General features: G+C 40.7%; 1 protein-coding gene across 3 annotated transcripts in view; it reads right to left on the minus strand.

Annotated features, from left to right (window-relative positions):
- Positions 1-11,084, minus strand: part of Cep162 (centrosomal protein 162) — a 65,964-nt gene extending 54,880 nt beyond the window's left edge. The window contains exons 1-5 of one of the 3 annotated variants that reach the window (XM_030244438.1): positions 10,811-11,076; positions 9,480-9,596; positions 3,923-4,046; positions 2,164-2,310; positions 1,697-1,880 (exon numbers count right to left, since the gene is read on the minus strand). Coding sequence is in view for 2 of the 3 variants with exons in the window: in NM_199316.2 (NP_955020.2) it covers positions 1,697-1,880; positions 2,164-2,310; positions 3,923-4,046; positions 9,480-9,536 (512 nt within the window). In the remaining variant the exon portion in view is untranslated. Of the gene's footprint in view, positions 1-1,696; positions 1,881-2,163; positions 2,311-3,922; positions 4,047-9,479; positions 9,597-10,810 lie in introns of all 3 variants that reach the window. The other 2 variants (NM_199316.2, XM_006511264.1) reach the window with 2 other exon arrangements.
- Between the last annotated feature and the right edge of the window lie 11,626 nt (positions 11,085-22,710).

Here is a 22,710-nt window from a genome sequence, read left to right on the forward strand (position 1 = left end):
CTTTCCAAGTTCTACCAAATTTTTACCAAAACTAAAAATTGGGGTGATAGAAGGAAAAAAACTGTAAAAACAAAAAATTCTTAAGACAAAATTAAATTATAGAAGATAAATAACTAAAAGAAAATGCTATTTTCTTAAATACAAACCACATAACTTTATATGCGTGCATATGATGTATATGTATCATCCCATGACTCAGGTAACTCTTCTTCACAGAGATTAGGAACGATGAGATACGAGGAGAATTAAGTAAAGTTTACAGGAAGGACAAAACAACAAACGTCCACGAAATGAGATTAGCACTTATATGCTAGTAAGAACTTTAACTCTTAATGGAAGCTGAAATGCGGTTTGCAGTGGTTTGGATTACAGTGGCCCCCCACAGGATGATACACTTTACTACTGTCCCTCAGTTGGTACAACTGTTTGGAAGGATCAGGTGTGGCCTCAATGGAGAAGCTGTGTTACAGGAAGGAACAGTCTTTAAGGTTTCAAAAGCCCAGGGTTCCCAGTTAGCACTCGGGGCCTGGTGCTGTGGATCAAGATGTGAGCTCTCAGCTGTTCCTGCTGCCATGCCTTTGCTCTGTCATCATGGACTGTAGCCCTCTGGAATTACGAAGACCCATGTACACTCTCTCTTAGAAGTTGCCTTGGTCACAGCAACAGAATGTAACTAGGGCAGGGCTCTGACCTGGGTACTGGCATGGCTGTGAGAAATACAGTCCATTGCTTCTGACTGAGGGCTCCTGCTAACTGTCACAGCTACAACCCTGGAAGATTGTAAGCATACTGCTGTGTCGGAACCCACAGCCCACTTTCCTGGTACGACTTTATCTGCTGTATCAGAGACCAAGCATCTTTAGAGTTGGCTACAGTTACCCACAGATACTCCCAACTCTTTTAATTCTACCTTTGTGTTTTTAAAGTCCCAAACAAACTGATTTTCATTTATAAGAAGATACACAACTATATGGTTAGTTAAGCTAAGGAAGTTAAAGGCCTTAGCAAAGATTCAAGAATGGCAATATCAACTATGCACAAGAGTGGCCAGCTCAATCAACTAGGGTTTTTATATAAACGAGGTTCCTAATAACCAACAGAGTTACATGCACAAAGGTACAACACAAACCAAACCTGTCTTTGCTTCTTTTTTTAAATGCAAATTTATAATAGTATCCTGGATTTTTATTTTCTTTTGTTCACAGAAAGTAAATTTCTTTCCTAGCAAAGACTTGGCAGTGTACAACTATAGTTCTGATAGTATCTAATCTAGGTATGAAATTTCAGGTATCTAAAGGCAGAATGGAGATTCAACTACACCTTAACATACTCTGTCCATACATAAGAAAACCCATGACTATAACGAACACAGAACAGTTAAAAAGATAAAATTTGAGGTAGGGGAATGGCTGTTGGTAAAGTGCTTGCCGGATAAGCAAGATGACTTGAGTTCACGTCCCTGGAAACCATACTGTGTGCCTGTAATCCCAGTGGTGACAAGTTGGACACAGATGGATCCCTGAAGCTTGCTGGTCAGCCATTTTAGCTGAACTAGCAATCTCCAGGTTCATTGAAGGCATCATTTCCAAAAAAAAAAAAAAAGGCAGAGATGAGATTTAATTTGTCTGTTATGTTTATCTACCAGAATTCATGAACATATAGAAAAGCACAAAATTAATGTTTTTATTATATTTACCTATGTAAAGCTTTCAATTGTGCAGAGTCGTCAGAATCTAGTTCTTGATTTAATTTCGAATAATCAATAGAAGACGTCAAGCCTTTCTCAAGCCTGGCAAAGAACTGCTCTTTCTCCTCTTGTTCTTCTAACGTGTCCAAGCCCAAACCAAGAGTGCTATGATGGGGCTCAGAAACAACCAATTCTACAGAGAAATGAATGATAAATATTTTTGTTAATATGTACAACTTTGATAAAATTAAGTAATGCTTTTATGGATACTGTACTGGAACCTCCCCCCCACCAAGCAGAGGTACATAAGGCTGTAAGTTTGAATTTGTCTCTAAGTTATGATTCTGACTCTCTGGGGAGAGCATATGACCTGTCTGTATGACTGGTGATGTATGCTGCAGGACAGCTGAGCCCACCACTACCAAGTCTCTGAAGCCCAGTAGCAGTGACTTCCCGACTCGTACCCCACGTCTCACCATTAGCTTCTAAGCTGTCAACACTTAAGATGGAGGTTCCACTGCTCTTAAGAAACTGAACTTTTTCAGCAGATTCCTCCTCTGTGTCCATAACAGGCTGATATGTCTTCTTTGTCTTCAAATAGCTCACATTTGTTCCAAGCAATCCTGGGGACAAGACTTTGAGTTGGTATTCATATTTATAGTCAGGGAGATATATCCAGGGAGCTATTATACTCATAATGCCAACAGAAGAATACTGTCTTACTAATTTTGTGCATAATGTCTACAAAACAAATCTGTCATACTACACAAAAAAATAACTAGACCTAGAATTCACAAAAAAAACCCTGTAATTCTGTTTGATTACAGTACCCTTAATTTTAAAAAGAACATTTTTAAAATTTGCATAAGATTCCTTTATACAGTTTTGCTGTGTAAAGTAGGCTGTGAAGAGTATGAACCAGCACACAGAACTCAAGGTGGGGGTGCAGGACATAAACGAGGTCTAGACAAGATCCCTGTTGGTTTAAGTGTCATTTCAAGAAAACACCAAAACATGTTTGAAGTAATCACTCTTTAAATACTGGGAAAGTGTCACTCCTGGGTCTGTGCACTATTGCTGGGGGAGAGGGATGATTTCACAGTCTCTAACATTTGTGAATGTTTCCCTTTCTCGGAAACGGAGATAAAATGGTCATATTAAAAATGTTTCATGATTGACTCTGCTTATAGTTAGCTTCAGCTATCTACCTGACACAAATCCTTGGGTGGATTCCAGAATCAAGTTCTTTTATGGCTTTATGTGAGTAATAGTCTTACAAGGTCAGATTGTAATTTGTGTATAAAGTCAAGATCTGCCCACAGACACTACAGATGACTAAGTGGGAACCACAGTTGGGGTGCTGCTGTGGCAACTTCTCATTCTGGCTCAAGAGATGCGACCCAGACAAAAAAGACTCACCAGAGACAACAAACAGAAACTCACAGATAATGTAGTTACTGACCAGCAAGAGAATTATAGTTTCACTTACTAGGCAAAACCCATTAGCCTTATGACAATCAATCAAAAAAAAAATCCAATATCCAACAGAATTTGGTCAGCTTTAATGTTTAATGGTAGCTACTCAAGGCTGGTAACAGATGTGTCCCTCTCCTTAGGACAGGTAAACAAGTCTCTCTGACACTTCTTTGATCTGATGGCAGGACGCCCATCTTGTGAGAACAATAATGCCTGGTAAGAGAACACACTCTGAACTCACTAATTGCTTGTGACTGGGAACAGGGCAAGATACACTCTAGGTGGAGTATATTATATATGTAAGCAACACTTAAAGTCACATTGCATGTAACTGGGGACACATAAATGTGACTGGGGACATCTTGGGAAAGTATAAAGACATGTCAGAGAAGATGAATGCACTTCTTACAGTTGAGGAAGTAAGTTGCTTTTCATGACTTATTAGCAAACTGAGATTTCACATTATACTTGTTAATTGCTTACATGAATATGGTGGCAGATTATATACTTGATTTATCTCCTTAATTTGAATGTATATAAATGATCTTAATGCAAACGAATGCAAAAGGCATTCTCAGTTACATAATATAAAATAAAGTTCAATAATATGAAAATCAACTCAAGCCTCAGAAATCCACGACATTAGTATTATTTCCTTTATGGTGTAGTGGTGCAGTAATAGAGTCTAGACTGAAAAGTCTTGACTGACCTCTTGTGGTCAAATGATTTAACACAACAAAAAAATTTAGCAGGCTTTACCATCATCTTCAAAATCATCTTCGGCTATCCACCAAGGCACTGGGTCTTTCTTCTTCATTTCTTTGTTGTCTTCATTAGGTTGTCTAGGTGTTTTATTTGAATTTTCAAAAGAATCATCTGAAAGCTGAATTAAATACAAATTACTAACTTTTAAAATCCACTTCATATGACAAAGCCTCAGACATTACTACAATGTTTATTTTTCTTTATTCTCTCAGCTCAATTATCATGTGAACCTGAGTAACAATGTGTAAATCCCATCTCCAGATACTTGTGGCCAAACTTAAAACTCAAGCATGTGTCTTTGAATACCGATTTATATGTAGAATTAAGCAAGTAAGATGCTGTGGTGGTTTGAATGAAAATGGCCCCCATAGGCTCATTGGGAGTGGCACGATTAGGAGGTGTGGCCTTGTTGGAAGAAGTCACTGAGGGTGGCTTTGAAAGTTTCAAATGCTCAAGCCAGGTCCCAGGCCATCCTTTTCCTGTTGATCCAGATCCAGATGCAGATGCAGAACTCACAGCTACCTCTCTAGCACCAGGTCTCTCTGTGTGCCGCCATGTTTCCCAATGTGATGATAATGTTCTAGCCCTCTGAACCTGTAGGCCAGCCCCAATTAAGTATTTTTCTTTATAAGAGTTGCCGAGGTCATGGTGGTCTCTTCACAGCAACAGAAACACTAGCTAAAACAAGTACAACAACAAAAATAAGAAAATCTGATCAATATACTTGCTTAGAAAAGAAATAGAGGATAAAATCCTATATCCTGGACATTTTTCTAGGGCCTAAGAACAAGTGGCAACTGAGAAGACTTGTTACAATGACAGAGTTCTGGGTCTCAGTGGGTGAAGAGGTAGTAACCAGAGAAATAAGCATTTTGTCCCTGGTATTAATAAACAGGTATGTATTCGTCCCTTTCTGCTCCTTACCTATTATGTTACTTCAATTGTGAATCCCCCTTTCTAGCTTCAACAGCACTTTTCCTCGTAGCTAATAAGGTGGCCTCTTCTTCTGAGATAACAGAGAACTAAAGGACACACTCCTCCTCATCCCACCACCACTCTCAAACCCTGTGAGACTGCCTCCCCACCCAAGAGTCACCAGTTATTCCTCTGTTCCCAAGAGAACCCACTGAGGGGTCACTTTCCCTCTCCATCTCCTGGCTCCTTAGTCATGCACTCACTATCGTCACTTCCTTGGTCTCCTCTCTTCCTACTCCCCTCCCAGTTTCTCATTCCGCACCATATCTCTAGTACCCACTTTCTAAATGCCTGTCTCCCCGACCCCCCAAAATGGTCATTCATCCACTGACCACATATGAAAACTGACACCTCATGGGATGCTCTACCCACGAATTGAGCAGTGAGTGTTCTTCTAGGTTCCTCTTTAGCTCTGTGGCCTCGTACAAAGCTAGTTAACAGTTAGAGGCTCCTGAGTCCACTTCTCCAACACAAGAGTTCTTGTTGACTGTTGTTACAGGCTATTTGACCCTGTTTCTAGTCAGCCCTTAGTACACATCTTTAATTCCTCTGGCTAGAATTCAGATACACCCTTAGTACTCATCTTTAATCCCAAATAATGAAGGTAAGTTAGCAGAAGGAAGCACAGATGTTTAAAAGTGATGTCTAACTGAGTGGTAGAAAAAGTGACAAATCAAAGACAGATTTGAGAGAAGAGGATCTGCCCAACTCTCATGAGAGGCGAGAGGAAAGGGGAGGTACTTATGGGGCAAGACAGACAGTACAGGAGAAGAGAGTCCAGTACAGGAAAACAGTAGAGTCTGTGGAAAGCTGGACAGTAGAAGGGGAGAGTAGAGCAGCACAGAGCGGGGGAAGGAGGCAGTTTTGCCAGCAGAGTTTTAATGAGATGGGCTGAAGAGAGAATAAGCTACACAAAGGTGAAGGCAGAACAAGCCAGAGAGTGAGAGGGAGCCAGAAGATTAGAACAGATTGCTAGAGTTAGTCTGAGGCCGAGCAGAAGCCAAGAGAAAAGCCAGATTGAGGCAGGCAGCTGAGAGAGGAAGTTGATCCAGAACAGCTGAGTTGAACAAGCCAGAAAGTACAAGAGAGGGTGAGTAATATTCAGTAGCAAGTCTCAGAGGCTGCAAACATTCTAGGCCTACCTAGATTAGAGTGTATGGAGGCTAGAAGCTTCCAGGACTAGGCCTAGGTTAGCAGTAAGCCTCAGAGATGACAGTTACCTCAAGCAAATAAAAGCCACTCTTATTGCCTTCTTTATCCTTTTCCATTCTCCTTCTGTATGCCCTCACACATGCCTTCTCAGTGTCAGGATCTGCACCTGGCTTATCTCATTCTTTAAAAAAAGAAACCTCTGCATGATACTGGTACAGCGACAGACAAGTAGACCAATGGAACAGAATTGAAGACCCAGAGATGAACCCACACACCTATGGTCACTTGATCTTTGACAAGTGAGCTAAATCCATCCAGTGGAAAAAAGACATCATTTTCAATAAATGGTGCTGGCACAACTGGCGGTTATCATGTAGAAGAATGCGAATTGATCCATTCCTATCTCCTTGTACTAAGGTCAAATCTAAGTAGATTAAGGAACTCCACAAAAAAACAGAGACACTGAAACTTATAGAGGAGAAAGTAGGGAAAAGCCTCGAAGATATGGGTACAGGGGAAAAATTCCTGAATAGAACAGCAATGGCTTGTGCTGTAGGATCGAGAATTGACAAATGGGATCTCATAAAGTTGCAAAGCTTCTGCAAGGCAAAAGACACCGTCAATAAGACAAAAAGGCCACCAACAGATTGGGAAAGGATCTTTACCTATCCCAAATCGGATAGGGGACTAATATCCAATATATATAAAGAACTCAAGAAGGTGGACTCCAGAAAATCAAATAACCCCATTAAAAAATGGGGCTCAGAGCTGAACAAAGAATTCTCACCTGAGGAATATCGAATGGCAGAGAAGTACCTGAAAAAATGTTCAACATCCTTAATCATCAGGGAAATGCAACTCAAAACAACCCTGAGATTCCACCTCACACCAGTCAGAATGGCTAAGATCAAAAATTCAGGTGACAGCAGATGCTGGCGAGGATGTGGAGAAAGAGGAACACTCCTCCATTGTTGGTGGGATTGTAAGCTTGTACAACCACTCTGGAAATCAGTCTGGCGGGTCCTCAGAAAATTGGACATAGTACTATCGGAAGATCCCGAAATACCTCTCCTGGGCATATATCCAGATGTCCCAACTGGTAAGAAGGACACATGCTCCACTATGTTCATAGCAGCCTTATTTATAATAGCCAGAAGCTGGAAAGAACCCAGATGCCCCTCAACGGAGGAATGGATACAGAAAATGTGGTACATTTACACAATGGAGTATACTCAGCTATTAAAAAGAATGAATTTTTGAAATTCCTAGGCAAATGGATGGACCTGGAGGGCATCATCCTGAGTGAGGTAACACAATCACAAAGGAACTCACACAATATGTACTCACTGATAAGTGGATATTAGCCCAGAAACTTAGGATACCCAAGATATAAGATACAATTTGCTAAACGCATGAAACCCAAAAAGAACGAAGACCAAAGTGTGGACACTTTGCCCCTTCTTAGAATTGGGAACAAAACACCCATGGAAGGAGTTACAGAGACAAAGTTTGGAGCTGAGACAAAAGGATGGACCATCTAGAGACTGCCATAACCAGGGATCCACCCCATAATCAGCTTCCAAATGCTGACACCATTGCATACACTAGCAAGATTTTGCTGAAAGGACCCAGATAGAGCTGTCTCTTGAGAGACTATGCTGAGGCCTAGCAAACACAGAAGTAGATGCTCACAGTCAGCTATTGGATGGATCACACGGTCCCCAATGGAGGAGCTAGAGAAAGTACCCAAGGAGCTAAAGGGATCTGCAACCCTATAGGTGGAACAACATTATGAACTAACCAGTACCCCGGAGCTCTTGACTCTAGCTGCATATGTATCAAAAGATGGCCTAGTCGGCCATCACTGGAAAGAGAGGCCCATTGGACACACAAACTTTATATGCCCCAGTACAGGGGAACGCCAGGGCCAAAAAGGGGGAGTGGGTGGGTAGGGGAGTGGGGGGTGGGTATGGGGGACTTTTGGGATAGCATTGGAAATGTAAATGAGGAAAATACCTAATTAAAAAAAAAAAAAAAACCTCGAAGAGAACGCTTATGAGAACCTGAAACCCAGGGGGGAAATGACTCCCCCAAAGAGTGATAGCAAGTGGGATCCAAATCAACTGAGGACTGTCCGCTTTCCACTGCTGCATGCAGCCATCCAACTAGGAAGATACGAGGGCTGCCATCTAAACCTCTGAATTATCATCAGTCTGAATGTCCGGTATCTCTATCACTTTCCAGTCAGTCTTTAAACATACTACCTCATTGAAACATTCCATTTCTTGCTCCTGAACCCCAGTTTCTTTGTCTACATACAGGGATAGAACCACTGACCATTCCGTGTTATGGCAAAGATGAGAAAGACAAAGGATGAGTATCCGCCCTTCCAATCAAGATTTTCTTCACCGCTTTGCAGGTTATTATCATCCAACGGAACCAAATCCCTGGCCCTCAGATAGTAAAGACAATGAGAATCAAGGCCTTCATAAAGGAATACATGGTTGGTGGGAATAACAGAGCATACGACTAGCCAATTTCATGTGTAGGCAAATATTGAGAAGAGATTCACATACATCCACACTCACACTTGCGTGATTATTAAGAGCAACATTATTCATGACTGTCCAAAATGGAAGGATCCCAAATGCTGTCAACTGACAACATATAAGCATTATATCCACAAAATGGCAAACCACTCTCTGAAAACACCATGCTAAGTAAAAGAAGCCAGACTTCAGAGACCACACATCCTAAATGGTTCCATTTCTATGAATATCTGCAACAGCCAAACTTGGAGACAAAGCAGTAAGGGATAACCCAAGGCTGGAAGGACAAAGAGCCAAGAGTAATGGTTAAAGGATAAGGGTTTCCTTTTAGGAATGATACAGGCATTCTGCAACTGACTATGGTGAAGGTTATATAATTCTAAAACAGTTGTCATACAAACTTTAAGTGGGTGAACTGAATGGTTTATGAATTGTAACTGAAGAAAATTAACTTTAAAAAAAAATTAGGTTGAACCACTCCCTTATAACCAGAAATTGAGCAAAATATTTGTTCAACATGGTTCTCTTTCTCTCTCTCTCCGTCCCTTTCCCTCTCCCTCTCTCTCTCTCTGTGTGTGTGTGTGTGTGTGTGTGCATGTGTTTGTGTTTGCATGTGAGCGCGTGCACACATGCACCTTGGAGGGAATGCTGCATTCACTGGGACCGCTGGGTAGACTGGGTGAGAAGATGGCATTGAGCTAACAGGCAGCAGCATTTGAAATGAGTCGAACTGAGGACGGCTGGATAATTCTGTAGGTGCAGGTAGAAGGGATGAGCTGATGGGGTGGTTTATGTTTTCAGAAGAAAGCACTCAAGGATGGATCTTACAAGATGAATTTACAATAAATATTACAATAAATACAGCTTGAGCTTACCTCCTTCATAAACCGTTCAAATTCTTCATCAAGGTCTACTTTGAAATAGTGAGCCATGGTTAGTAATTTTCACGTCACAAAGCAAGTATCTTAAAATTATTCACAGCATTGGAAACACTAAATGACAGAAACAGATGGAAAAATAAACACCTCTGGAGGAAAACAATCATTAAACATCATTAAAACAACACTACTTTAAACTTCAACTTCTCAAGACAGTTTTATATATGTACACACATATATATGATGTAACTTGACAGTTATATTGCAATTACGAGACACCATTGGAGGTCTAATTCATTGAAGCTAACTGACTTGGGAAAGTAGCTTATGAAGTATGTCTTCTCAAGGTTGATCATTACATTTCATCCAGTCGCTAAGAGGTGGGCTCCAGGATCTTTTCCACTGTATATGTATTTGTCTCTGCTAATACCTCTCAGAATCCAGGTCCTCACAGAGAATATTAAAAAAAAAAAAATTAAAAGAGCAGGAGTGGAAAGACTAATATTTTTTCTTGTAAAGCACAGTATACAGGTTGTGCTTCCGGATTCACGTATTTTCAAATTAAGGGTTTTGCAAAATAGACTTTCTATAATCAGGATTTTTTTCCAGACATAAACTAAGTGAATTTATAAGACTCAGAATATAATAAAGAATTTAGTGGTGCATCCCAGAGATTTCTACACTTAGGAGACAGACAGCTCTTTAGTTGGGAGGTTAGCCTGAGTTACAAGCCTGAATTTCAGGTTAGTCTGAGCTATATAGTGCAATCCTGTCTTAAAACATCCCCAACGAGCACAGAATACCCTTGGAAGTTAATGACACACATTAACTACTATTTATGTTTCTCTTGAAGCAAAGGCAGGCTAAAAGAAACAATGCCGCGAGCACCTTTAATGGGATCTAGTCAAGTTGTCTCAAAGCTGGACTTCAGCTAGGAGAGGCCATCTTCAGATCTGTCCTAAACCTTTGGATTTAACTCTTTAGGGCAACACGAACAAACGCTAGTTTTCTTTTCTAAGGGACGGCAGCAGGTTTGCCCACCATCTTTCAGTGGAATACTTAGTGCTTTTATTTGCATTTTCGACTAAGAGGTCTTAGGGTCAGGATGAGGAGTTGGACAAACAGGTTAGTCAGAGGCAAACCCCACGAAAGGGCCCTCAGCTCAGTCCAGGCTGCAGGAAGCGCAGATTTGGGGGCTAGCTCGAAGCAAAGACTTGGAGTCCCGACAGAGGAGCGGAGTAATGCGCAAAACAAAGTTCGGAGACCCTGCCTGAGGTACAACCTGGAAACAACAACAGGGTCGCAGACAGCCACAACGCCTCACCTACCTGCTCCTGGGAGCCCGCGCTCTCCCGGAAAGTCCCGGCGAGCGGGCTGTTGTCAGGGCAACAGACCCCTACAGGCGGGCTCCCGGGTGTCACGTGATCCTGCCTGCCACGTGACCCAGGGAGCAGCCAGACAAGCTGTCAGTCTTCTGGTGACTCTCAAATAAAGATTGGAACCTTCACGGCTCTGCAGGATGTGGCGGCCGTAAGGGACGTGGGCGCGGCAGCAGTGTGCACATCCCGCTTTCTCTTACTCCCGGAAATCCCGAGCTCAGCTAGCCGGCCGGGAAGACCCAGGCGCAAGCGCACCATCTAGAGCCAGCGCGTGGCTTTCTGGGAGTTGTAGTTTAGTCCCTTTGTGCTCGTCCTTCCGCAGCGAGCTGCTCTTCTTTCCAGCCTTTCCCACCCTTTTCATTTGAAGGCTACTGTCCAGGTTGAAAGTTTTAAAAACGGTGTAAGAGGGTTGATTTCCTTCAAGTAATAAGCCTTGTGTGGGTGTTATGAGAAAAGTACAAATGCATTAGAAATAATTCCGGTGTTAGAAGAGATGTCCGCCACCCAGTGGACAAGCATTTGAAAATACACAATACCAAGATTCTCAGTGAGAGCCTTGCACTAGTTCAGCAGCTCTGGTTTTTCTGGTATCCTGCTTTTCAAAGCTCTCTTCTGCAGTGGTTTGCTTGAGTTTTTATTTTATTTTACTTTTTTACCCGCTCTCTCTCTCCTCTTTCTTTCGCTCTCTGGATACGTATACACAGGCACACCAAATCAGAAGACAACATTTTGGAATGAAAGTAAAATCTTCAAACAGTAAAGGTCTTTGCCTCTGGTATACATAGTTCTGTACCTCCTTTCTGGCCTGAACTTTTCACTCAACAATGCATATTGACATCTGAGTGTGTACAAGCCAGAAACTATCCGATTAAAATGCAATAATAGAGACCTGTTTTAAGCTACCATTTTAAGCTTGGTGAGAGCATTATGTACATTATTTAAATTTTACAATTTACAAGTCAACTTAATTCAGCTTATGGCTTTTCTTTTAGTACATACTGAATTGAGCACATTCCATGCCCTATAGACGTGGGTTCCGTGAAGCAGACAAGTAGCCCAGACAACTGTTAAAGGAGTGCGGCAAGAAGAGCTATGGTGGCTAGTCATGTACACAAGCTGAGAAAGTTGGGGGATTTTTTTCCACTTGAGGTCTCATTTCAGTCTCACTCACCATAGTTATTTTTTACCATCAACTTGTTAGGGTCCAAGATCTTGGGAGAATGATACCCTAAACTAAGTAGTATGCAAAAGCAAAGAATGTTTATTCAGCAGAATTTCCTGCAAGGAGGGGTCTCCTCATTCAGGAATGGACACATGTAGTGAGTGGGCTTGCAGGCCTAGCTTTTATATTTGTCAGTTAGGGGAATTCCAGGGAGGAATTTGTGCCATTTTGCCTTGATTGGTTAGCTCTATCTCTAGAAGTTTGACTGATTCTACAATTGGTTAGGGCTCTGGAGACTTCCCAGGTTTGGGGTGGGGAGGGATCTCTTATCCATTCTAGATACCTATTCTTACTTCAGGCCAGATGACAAGGTGTCCACAGATTGGCTGCCTGTGGCTTGGTTTGCTGACCACAGGTTCCTGGACTTAGGGTCTCATTTCTGGGAAACAGAAAGTTAGGCCTCGTCTCCCAAACTGTTAGTTTATTTTCACCTTATCCATCTTTCGTTAGATTTTCCAATTCAGCTTTACCCGCACCAGACTACTAAAACAATTCTTGGTGGGGGTTGCTAATTTTCTCATAGGGTGTTGCAAGATTGTAGAAAACAAATTTCTATGACATAACCTTAGTTAATATGAAAACCCTATTTGTGCTTGTTCTAGATTTCCCTTTGAGCTCTAGTGTTCTCTTACGCGCGTTTGCGACCGGCCAGGAAAGACGCAACAAGCCAGAATCTTCTGCGGCAAAGCTTTATTGCTTACTCAGGAGCAAGAGAGGAAGAGCGCGGCAGAGAGAGGCAGAGAGGAAGAGAGAGAGAGACGCAGAGAGAGGCAGAGAGAGGGGCAGAGAGAGAGAGGCAGAGAGCAGAGGAAGAGAGCAGAGGAAAAGACGAAGAGAAAGAGACAAAGAGACGAAGAGACGAAGAGAGGGAGTGCCAGAACCCCGTCCCTTTTAAGGAGAATTATCCTCCACCTAGGACGTGTCACTCCCTGATTGGCTGCAGCCCATCGGCCTAGTTGTCATCACGAGAAAGGCAGAGCACATGGCGGGAAAACTGCCCCTGCACATGTGCAGATTATTTACTACTTAGAACACAGCTGTCAGCGCCATCTTATAATGGCAAATGTGAGTGCGGCTCCCCACAGTGTTCTATGTATGATAACCTAATTCATATATATTCACATAATACCCTAGAAACATCTCTCTGTAGACCAAGCTGGCCTCCAACTCAGAGATCCATATGCCTCTACCTCTTCAGTGCATGCACTATGCCCACCACACACTAGAGCCATCTCTAAAGTAATAGAAGCCTTGCGTTTTTGCTTGTGTGTATGCATGTGTGTGAGAACACCTGAGTGTGCATGTATATGGAGGTCATAGGTTGACGATTGGATGTCTTCTTCAACTGTTTTCTACCTAATCCATTAAGGCAAGGTCTCTCACTAGAGCCCAGCGCTTACGATTGACTAGTCTAGCTATCCAGCTTGCTCTGAGGATCCCCTGTCTCTGCCCTGAATGCTCTGATTACAGCCATCTATTACTCCCCACCTAGCTTTTACATAGTGCTGTGGATCTTAACTCTGGTCCTCATTCTTGCACCACAAACACGTTACCCACTGAGCCATTCCTTTCAGCCACAGAAGCCTTGATTTTATTCTTTTCATATACTTATTTCTCTAATTCTCATGTGACATAGCAATTACTTGACATAAATCTTGCAGTTTTCTCTTCCCTATATGTACTCAATCATGCCAAACTACCTTTGAAATGTGTCTTCCTTCAATTCACTTCTCTAAATCTTAAGTGCTGATGTTTTGACCCACAACATTATTTCCTGAACTACTTCCCTAACCTCCTGCTTTTTCACTTGTTCCCCCTAGCATACTGTCTATACAATGACATTGTCTATATAAGAGGTCATTATTTGACAACATAAACTAGGTTAGTTCATTATTTAGGATCCTTCAAAGAATTCTTGCTAGATCAGGCATAGCGGTAGAAGAGACCATGTGACACAGTTGCTACCCCTGGAGCAGAGCCGGCAGGATGTGGGGCTCCTGGAGTGCTGATGGTTGCTGTAGGTGTAAGGTTTGTTTGCATAATAATAATATATATATATTCTCATACTTACACACACACACACACACACACATATGTATATGTATATGTATATATTTCATGTTCCTTCTTTGGGAATGTCCTTGCCAAGGTTATCAGGGACTGTTCTCTCTGCCAAGGTTAATGACTCCATGATAATCAGAAACAGCACAATTCCAGGAGGTGAAGGTGTGTTTGGTGTTTCTCAGCAGTTTGGTGGCTATGACTTTCAGGACAGCCCTTAAGTCTATGGGAAAGAACCCTGAAAACATGAGTTCAAGAATACATCAATCACTGTGAGAACTGGTTTTTTTTTTTTTACAGGATTTCTCAACTACAAAAATATAAGGATGCAATTATGAATTGTACAAGGGGCTTCATAGACTTGAAAGAACAGAGGCAGCTACACTAATGAGCCAGCTTAGAAAGATAGTAAGGAAGGAGACATGATTGGTCAATAGAGGGGAAAAAACCTGGATCATTGAAAGGCAAAGGAATAGCTTAAAAAACAAGAGCTTGCTAAACTAAAAAAACAAAATGTATGATTCAAGTAAAGAAGCTCCAGAAAGTGAAATGGAGCTGAATCCTGTGTTCACAGAGACAAACAGATTTAGGTAGTTGTGATCCCAGGCAAGATCCCACCCAGCTACACTTATTGTTTGTGTTTGCAGTTGAAGACGGAATGGTTTCGATTTTTAATCTGGAATGAACTACAATCCAGAAATGATCCAGATCTTGAGACTGGAAGACACAGGCTTTTGTTCTGGGTCTTGAGGAATAGTGACCATGAAAAACTTGGGCCTAGGCATGGTGGTACACTCCTTTAATCAGGAGACAAAGGCAAGCAGATTTCTGAGTTCAAGGCCAGCCTGGGACAGAATAAGTTTTAGGGGAAGAAAAGCTTAGGTCCAGGCATGGTGGTACACACCTTTAATCTCACCATTCAGGAGAAAGAGCCACGTAGATCTCTGAGTTCAGGGTCTGTCTAATAGAACAATGGGGCCATGTTCCACCTATAGAAAGCAGTGAATGCAGCTTTGGCCATGTGGCTCTGTCTTTAGAGTCAAAGGGGCTAAGGTCAGAGAATGCTGATTCATGGAATAATCAAGAGGGTACCTGGGGAAAACGATTGAATTAATATGCAATTCCTAAGGAAGTAGCTTATGCAAAATGAAAGAATGGGATTTGCTCTGCAAGAGAGAGCTATCTGAGGAGCCATCTCAGCAGACTGCTGACCTGTCAGCTTGCACCCATCATTGACTTTGAATCATTTCTTCCACCGCTCCCATTCACCTCTTCCTCAGGACCCTCTCTCAAGCTGAGGCAGGTCCTTGGCAATTTCTTATTGAGATAACACTAAACTTCAGATATTTATAAGACCCTGTATGATGCAGTTGGTGTAACTAATTCATGCAACCTCATCTCACCTGCACTCACCAAGGCTAACACAATTATTTACAGCTCAGCTGTGACATTTAGTCCTCTTGGTAGAGTAATAAGTCTATTAATAGTCCTGTAGAGGTAATAAATACAGCTGTGATGTAAAGGATGTATGATGAATAGCCTGTGTCTATACCCATGGATTCAAACCAAGGTCTGAATTTAAAAACATTTTGATAAGACTCAAAGTTTTCCACACTGAATTATATGGTATACCATTCACTAAATTTTTTGATAACTTGTTTAATTGTTAGACTTTGTTATTTTTTTTTTAGTTATATTTTTGAGAGTGTTTGCTGGGCATGGCTGCATAATTTTTCTGTTATTCAATTTTGCTAATTTTGCTACATTTTAAAGTAGATAGTAGTAGCTACACTGTGGAAAAGTTAATATCTAAAAAATAAATTTCTGAAGTTCATATAACTAAAAACAGCATATCCAAGATTTCTGCTCTGACATGCCGACTGAAAGACATCTAATTTCAAATACTGCATAATACTAGCTCTCATGTAAGTGTACATCTATCTAAAATGTCTATGAAACGGAAACTTAAGTAAGAAACACCATTAAATACTATTGAGATAGAACAAAGATTCCTATGTTAAAAGTTCTTCATAATTGTTATAGCCTTCATAGGAGTTATTCCTGGACTGCTGCAGACTTTGATCGATATTGTGCTTTGTTCAGCTCCAAGTGAGGCTCTCAGGGATAAGAACTATACCTGGCAAGTAGCCCTCATTTTGTTTTCTAACAGCGAGAGTTGCAGCGTGAGAATGTGGTCAACATCCAGAGCATAGCAGCTGTGAGACCTGAAACATCAGAGAGATGTAGACGCAGGGCATCCTGAGATTGAATTAAGAGCAGCAAATCTAGTTAAATTTAGTTAAAAAATAGTTAAACTTAACAAGGTACTGTTTCTTTACCTCTTCTTCAGATGTGGGTTCCCTTTACTTGGGTAGGTAATAGGAAAGACACTGAAAGCTTTGTGTTATCCTGGTCATAAGAAAATTAAGTTTAAAGGCCATATAGAGCTGTTTTTATATGTTATTGTTACTACTTACTTTTCTCCATTTGTTCATATCCTGATTCTCTTTGTTTTAATTAAAATTTTTCTTAATTCTTTTACATATAAAATTTAGTGTTCAAAGTTTTCACTGATGTTATAATTTTCCCTAAGAAAAATAAAAATAATTACACATAATAGAATTTTGAGAAATTGTGCAGTCATCTTTGTGATGATTTAAATGTTTCTGAAACACAGGCAGATGCTCTTTCCCTAGGGTATACAGAGCTGCCAGTTTACAATTATATTGTGACGACATGAATGATGATTCAGTTATGAAACTTTTAAAAATAATTCTCCAATAATTCTGTAAATGGCCACTGGGGGTACCAGTAACCATAACAATTTGACTATACTTCCAAATAAGATAATTAACAACACCGTTTTATATTTTTTATATAAATGGAAAATTACAAAGTTGATAAATTGGGATTCATCAAGTTAAAAAAGTATTATTTTATGAAAGCCCATATGAGAGGATAAGGCTATGCCAGTGCCTGGCAAATACAGAAGTGGATGCTCGCAGTCATCTATCAGATGGAACACAGGGCCCCCAATGAAGGAGCTAGAGAAAGTACCCAAGGAGCTAAAGGGGTCTGCAACCCTATAGGAGGATCAACAATATGAACTAACCAGTACCCCCCAGAACTATGTATCTAGTTGCATATGTAGCACAGGATTGCCTAGTTGGCCATCAATGGGAGGAGAGGCCCTGGCCTTGCAAAGATAATATGCCCCAGTACAGGGGAATGCCAGGGCCAGGCAGTGGGAGTGGGTGGGTTGGGGGAGGGTATAGGGGACTTTCGGGATAGCATTTGAAATGTAAATGAAGAAAATATCTAATAAAAAAGAGGATGGAAAGATAAGATAAAGAGAAAACACTTGAATATTAGACTATATAGAGAACCCTCAAGGCTCAATAGTTTAAAAAAGTAGAAAATGGGCCAAAAGCGGGAACAAGTGTTTCATGAAAGAGAATATGAGAATGGCTAAATGTACTTTTATTCCTAATTTGATTTATTTTACTGTGATAATCACCATGACCAAAAGCAACTTGGGGGAACAAGCTATTTAAATGGCTTACACTTTCATGTCACAGTCCATCATTGGGGAAAGCTAGCAGGGACACAAGCAGGAACCTGGAAGCAGGAACTAAAGCAGTGATTGTGGAGAAACATTGCTTCCTGCTTGCTCCCTGTGGCCTGCTCAGCTACCTTTCCTTTATAGTTCAGGCCAACTTCCTTAGGGAATGACACCTCCTACAGTGGGCTGATGCAATTAAGGAAATGCCTTAAAGATATGGCCATAGGTGGCAGTGGCACATATAGGGATTATAGCATGGCTAGATTATGTGCCTTTAAATAAAGAAAATGATCAGCCTATGTCAGTTAAAACCAACATAAGGGACCCTATAAAAATCAAGGCCTTTCCTGATGTCTTAGGGTATCATTTTCTGCAGCTGCAAGAGAGTGGTAAAAGTCTAGCCCAGTCTAATTGTAAGAGGAGCACAATTGCAAAAGATACTGAAGACATGGTCTCATTCAGATACAACCCTGGTGGATGATGGGAATCCCCTTGATTATGCAACATTTGATAATACTGAACTTGCAGATTTCCCTAAATTACCTGCTTGCCTGGAGTCCTCAAACAGACATATAAAGTCATGTGGAAAAACTCCGGTGAGATTTCAAAACACCTGGCAAAAGAAATATCATCCTTCCCATAGGAGGACATTGTTTCTTGGGATTTCAGGTCCTAGATTACAAACCAGAGGAACACATGCAGGAGTGGACCAACAGGGGAAATACAAGAGGGTGGGTAGAGAAGGATTTATTGACATTTGTAGATTTATGACTTAGATTTCAATATCAAAGACACCTGGAGATAAACCTAATGTTCTGCCAGGAAGTTCCTTTGAAACCTATAATGTGAAAATGACCAATAGAAACATGAGAGAGAAAGACATGTTGAAATTAGTTTAACCTAGGATTAAGGATGACTTGAGAAGGCTCAGAGAGACAATGAACAGAGGCAGGACAGATTTTGAGTAGGGCAGCAACCAAGTGCCTCTGTTATGGATGTCTAGAACCTCTCACCTGTGATCCCTGGGTAGACCCAAGGGGAGGTCTTTACCATGAGGGATATGTCAACATTTAAGTGTTTTGGTGACGTCTGTCTTCCATAGGTCAGAGTTTTTAATGAAAAATGATTCTGTGGAAGTAGTTACCTTAGTATCTGTTGCATTTTAGGTTTCCTGAATGGAAGAGTCTATTTTAGGAATACTGAACTGGTTCTAATTACAGCAACAGGCAAAACTGTTCGGAGAAATCAGGCTCCCTTGACCTTCAGAAGCTCGTAGCAATGAATACAGATCGTGTTATTCTGAAGGATGAGAGAGAGTGATTATTTGGTGTGTGTGTGTGTGTGTGTGTGTGTGTGTGTGTGTATGATAGAGAGAGAATTCATACACACACAGACACACAGACACACAGACACACAGACACACAGACACACAGACACACACACACACACACACACACACACAGAGAGAGAGAGAGAGAGAGAGAGAGAGAGAGAGAGAGAGAGAGAGAGAGAGAGAGAGAAACATGAACTATTGTAATGTTGTAATGGAAAATCCAGGCTAATACACAGTTTATAGAGTAGTACAATTTTACAGACCCAGACCACATCACCTAAAGGAAGAACAGTGGTTGAGTGAGGACTACTATTAGATCTCTGTATCTTCTCACAAGAGGCCACAACATGGCCACTTACCAAGACGATATCACACTGATGAAAGGGTGTTAGATCTTTTAAGGACTTTTGGATAAGGAGCCTGAGCTGACACTGAAGGTGACAAGAAGAATCCCCATGATTCTCTAGTTTGAGACAATATAGAGGTTGTGTAAAATTAAAGTTCAAGCCCAAGCACGAATATATCTCACAGATGCTACAATGATTCTTCAGTTCACCCTGTGACTATAAGTGAATAATTGGGATGTATAGAATTTCCAAATGTACTTTTTAACTGGAAAAGCTCCTTGGATCCTATATCCAAATAACCATTGTCTTAGGAAGGAAGGAATACAGGTTCCCCCAAATGCCCCATCACCATGCAAGCAAAGTGATTTGGTGTCAGGTGATGATTGTGAAAAGGAAGTTGCAGCAACCATAACCTGATGAAAAAGATTGTCTGAGTCACTCTAGCAGGCTATATAAGATCACTATGCCAGGGCCTAGCAAACACAGAAGTGGATGCTCACAGTCAGCTATTGAATGGACCACAGGGCCCCCAATGGAGGAGCTAGAGAAAGTACCCAAGGAACTAAAGGGATCTTCAACCCTATAGGTGGAACAACAATATGAACTAAGCAGTACCCCAGAGCTCTTGTCTCTAGCTGCATATGTATCAAAAGATGGCCTAGTCGGCCATCACTGCAAAGAGAGGCCCATTGGACTTGCAAACTTTATATGCCCCAGTACAGGGGAATGCCAGGGCCAAAAAGGGGGAGTGGGTGGGTAGGAGAGTGGGGGGGTATGGGGGACTTTTGGTATAGCATTGGAAATGTAAATGAGCTAAATACCTAATAAAAATGGAAAAAAAAGATCAGCAGTGTGCTTACCAATGGTGAGAGAACTTAGAATAGGCAGCACAAGAAAGAGATAATGGTGTCAGTAAGGCCTTATAACCATCAAGAGCAGCAGTGCCTGCCATAGCTAACGCCATGAAACCTCTTGCAGAGTTTGACTGGTCACCCCTTACAGGGGCCTCTGTGACAAACTGGATTTAATGAGCAGAAAAGGTGGATCTGAGAAGTGCAAAGGGTCTTTTGTCTCAGATGCCATTTTGTACATCACAAGTCCCCCATGCCCTACACAACAACCACTTTAACAATTTAACAAACATTGGCCAACTAACCTCAAGTGTAATTGGAAAATGCTTTACCTACAACCAGGGTAGAGACTTCTTTCCCTAGAATTTCTGACATTGACAGTAGCATGCCCATTGAATTACTACACACACGCAAATGACAAACAGTTATACTCTTAGTCAAAGTTGCAGGGGCTCTTTCACCATGGTGGGTGGCAGTCATGAAGAAATGATGCTCTCTCCATCCCTAGGCACTTCATTAATTCTTTGCAGGAGACTTGCAATTCCAGCATAGTTTGGCCAGAGAAGTTACCATCTGACAATGCGTTCTTACCTCAGTACTTTCATCTTTCCTGTTTATTTCCTGTTTTTCATTACTCCTGTTCTCTGGGATTAGAGTCCCAGATAAATTGAATAAGAGGAAGCTTTTAGTGGGGAGAGAAGCCCACGCTATAATAGTAATCTTACTAAGTTGAGATAATATATGAGATCAGACAATGTAATTCTTGATATATAATCATACTTTGCTATTGTTATTTATGCACACATAGATATAGACAGTGATTATTTTATTCTACACATCTATATTTTAATTTATAGCTTACAGCTTGTGGCCATAGTGGCTTATAAGCTGCTGTATTATTAAAATATCCATTCTTTTACCAATAGGCTTTGAGTAGGAGGGTTTCTTCCATACTTTAAAGTAATTTGAAATCACCTAATATTACTTCCACATCGATGAATAATTAGGGTTATCCCATTGCCAAGGCATGGGCACTTGGGAAAGAGTACAGTTTTCCTCTACCAAGATGAATGGGATTGGAGGTCTTTTTGTTGGTGGTATTTATAATGTCACTTTCCATCTTTGCCATCAGAGGTCATGAAAGGACAATGCAGAGCAGAAAGTTGGAGTTTTGTGAGAAATAAACTGAAGCTAAAACTGGAGCTGTTTTAGAACACTTGTAGAGAAAGCATCACAACCCAGTGTAAACAAAGACAGTTTATGTGAAAGGAATAATTTTAAAGGAATAGGGTCATTCTGTGAATTATAAGAATATCAGCTTGGTTGTTTTCGACAATACGTATGCAGTTTTATTTTTTAAAATAACATTTAAAATAAAAACTATCAAAAATCACTTTGGTTGGAAACATACATTTATTAATTAATTTCAGTTGGTATTGTAATTCTAAGATGGGCAAAAATATTTATTCTTGAAAACAAGAGAGGGCTGGAGAGATCACTCAGTGCTTAAGAGCACTGGCTGCTCTTCCAGAGGTCCTAAGTTCAATTCCCAGCAACCACATGGTGGCTCACAACCATCTGTAATGGGATCTGATGCCCTCTTCTGGTGTGTCTAAATACAGTGACAGTGTACTTACACAAAACAAATAAATAAATCTAAAAGAAAAAGAAAAAGAATTATTAAAAAAGAAAATACGAATCAAGCAAGTGAATAAAGTTAAGGCTTGGAAGTATCTTGGAATACATTTCCTCATAAGGCATGGTTAAACGTGCCTCAAGCTTTTCACTGGACAAACTGATGTTGCAATAAATTATAATTTAAAAACCATTTGTTGATAAGTGTTTTGGTTAAACTACAGGCAATATGTATTGGTTTAAAGCTTTTCTCTTTTGCTTTAGATAAATTATTAGAACTATAAAAACCAAAGCAAACTCAAAGAATTTGCACTTACGTTGTTTTAAGTCATAAGGTCATCCATGATGCTGCTCTTTTTTTATACAATAATTTAAGACCTTGTGAAATGATTATTAGTATAGACTTTTGTAGCTCAAAAGATACTGTATTGAAAGTTACCATGGTACAGAGAGCAAGTCACAAACAGCCTATTGTGTGATCCCACTTTTATGGAGTACATGGAGTAGACACAGAACTGAGAGCTGGAATGGAGAGCGCGTAGAGTTGTTATTTACGGAAGGTACACTTTCAGCTTTGCAAAATGAAACGATTTCCAATTGCATAGCCATGTGAATGTAGTTCCTATTTAACTGAAAACTTCAAAATAGTTAATATGGCAAAATACAGATGATAGGTGTTTTGCTCCATTAATACACTGCTGAACAGGATCTGGAGAGATGCCTCAGTTATTAGGAGCATTTTATGTTCTTCCAGAGAATCCCGTTCAGTTTCAGCACCAGCATATGGTTTACAACTACCTGTAGCTCTAGCTCTAGGGTACTAGATGCTCTCTTCTAG

Source organism: Mus musculus, chromosome 9 (genome assembly GCF_000001635.26).
Source record: "Mus musculus strain C57BL/6J chromosome 9, GRCm38.p6 C57BL/6J".
Taxonomy (NCBI): Eukaryota; Metazoa; Chordata; class Mammalia; order Rodentia; family Muridae; genus Mus; species Mus musculus.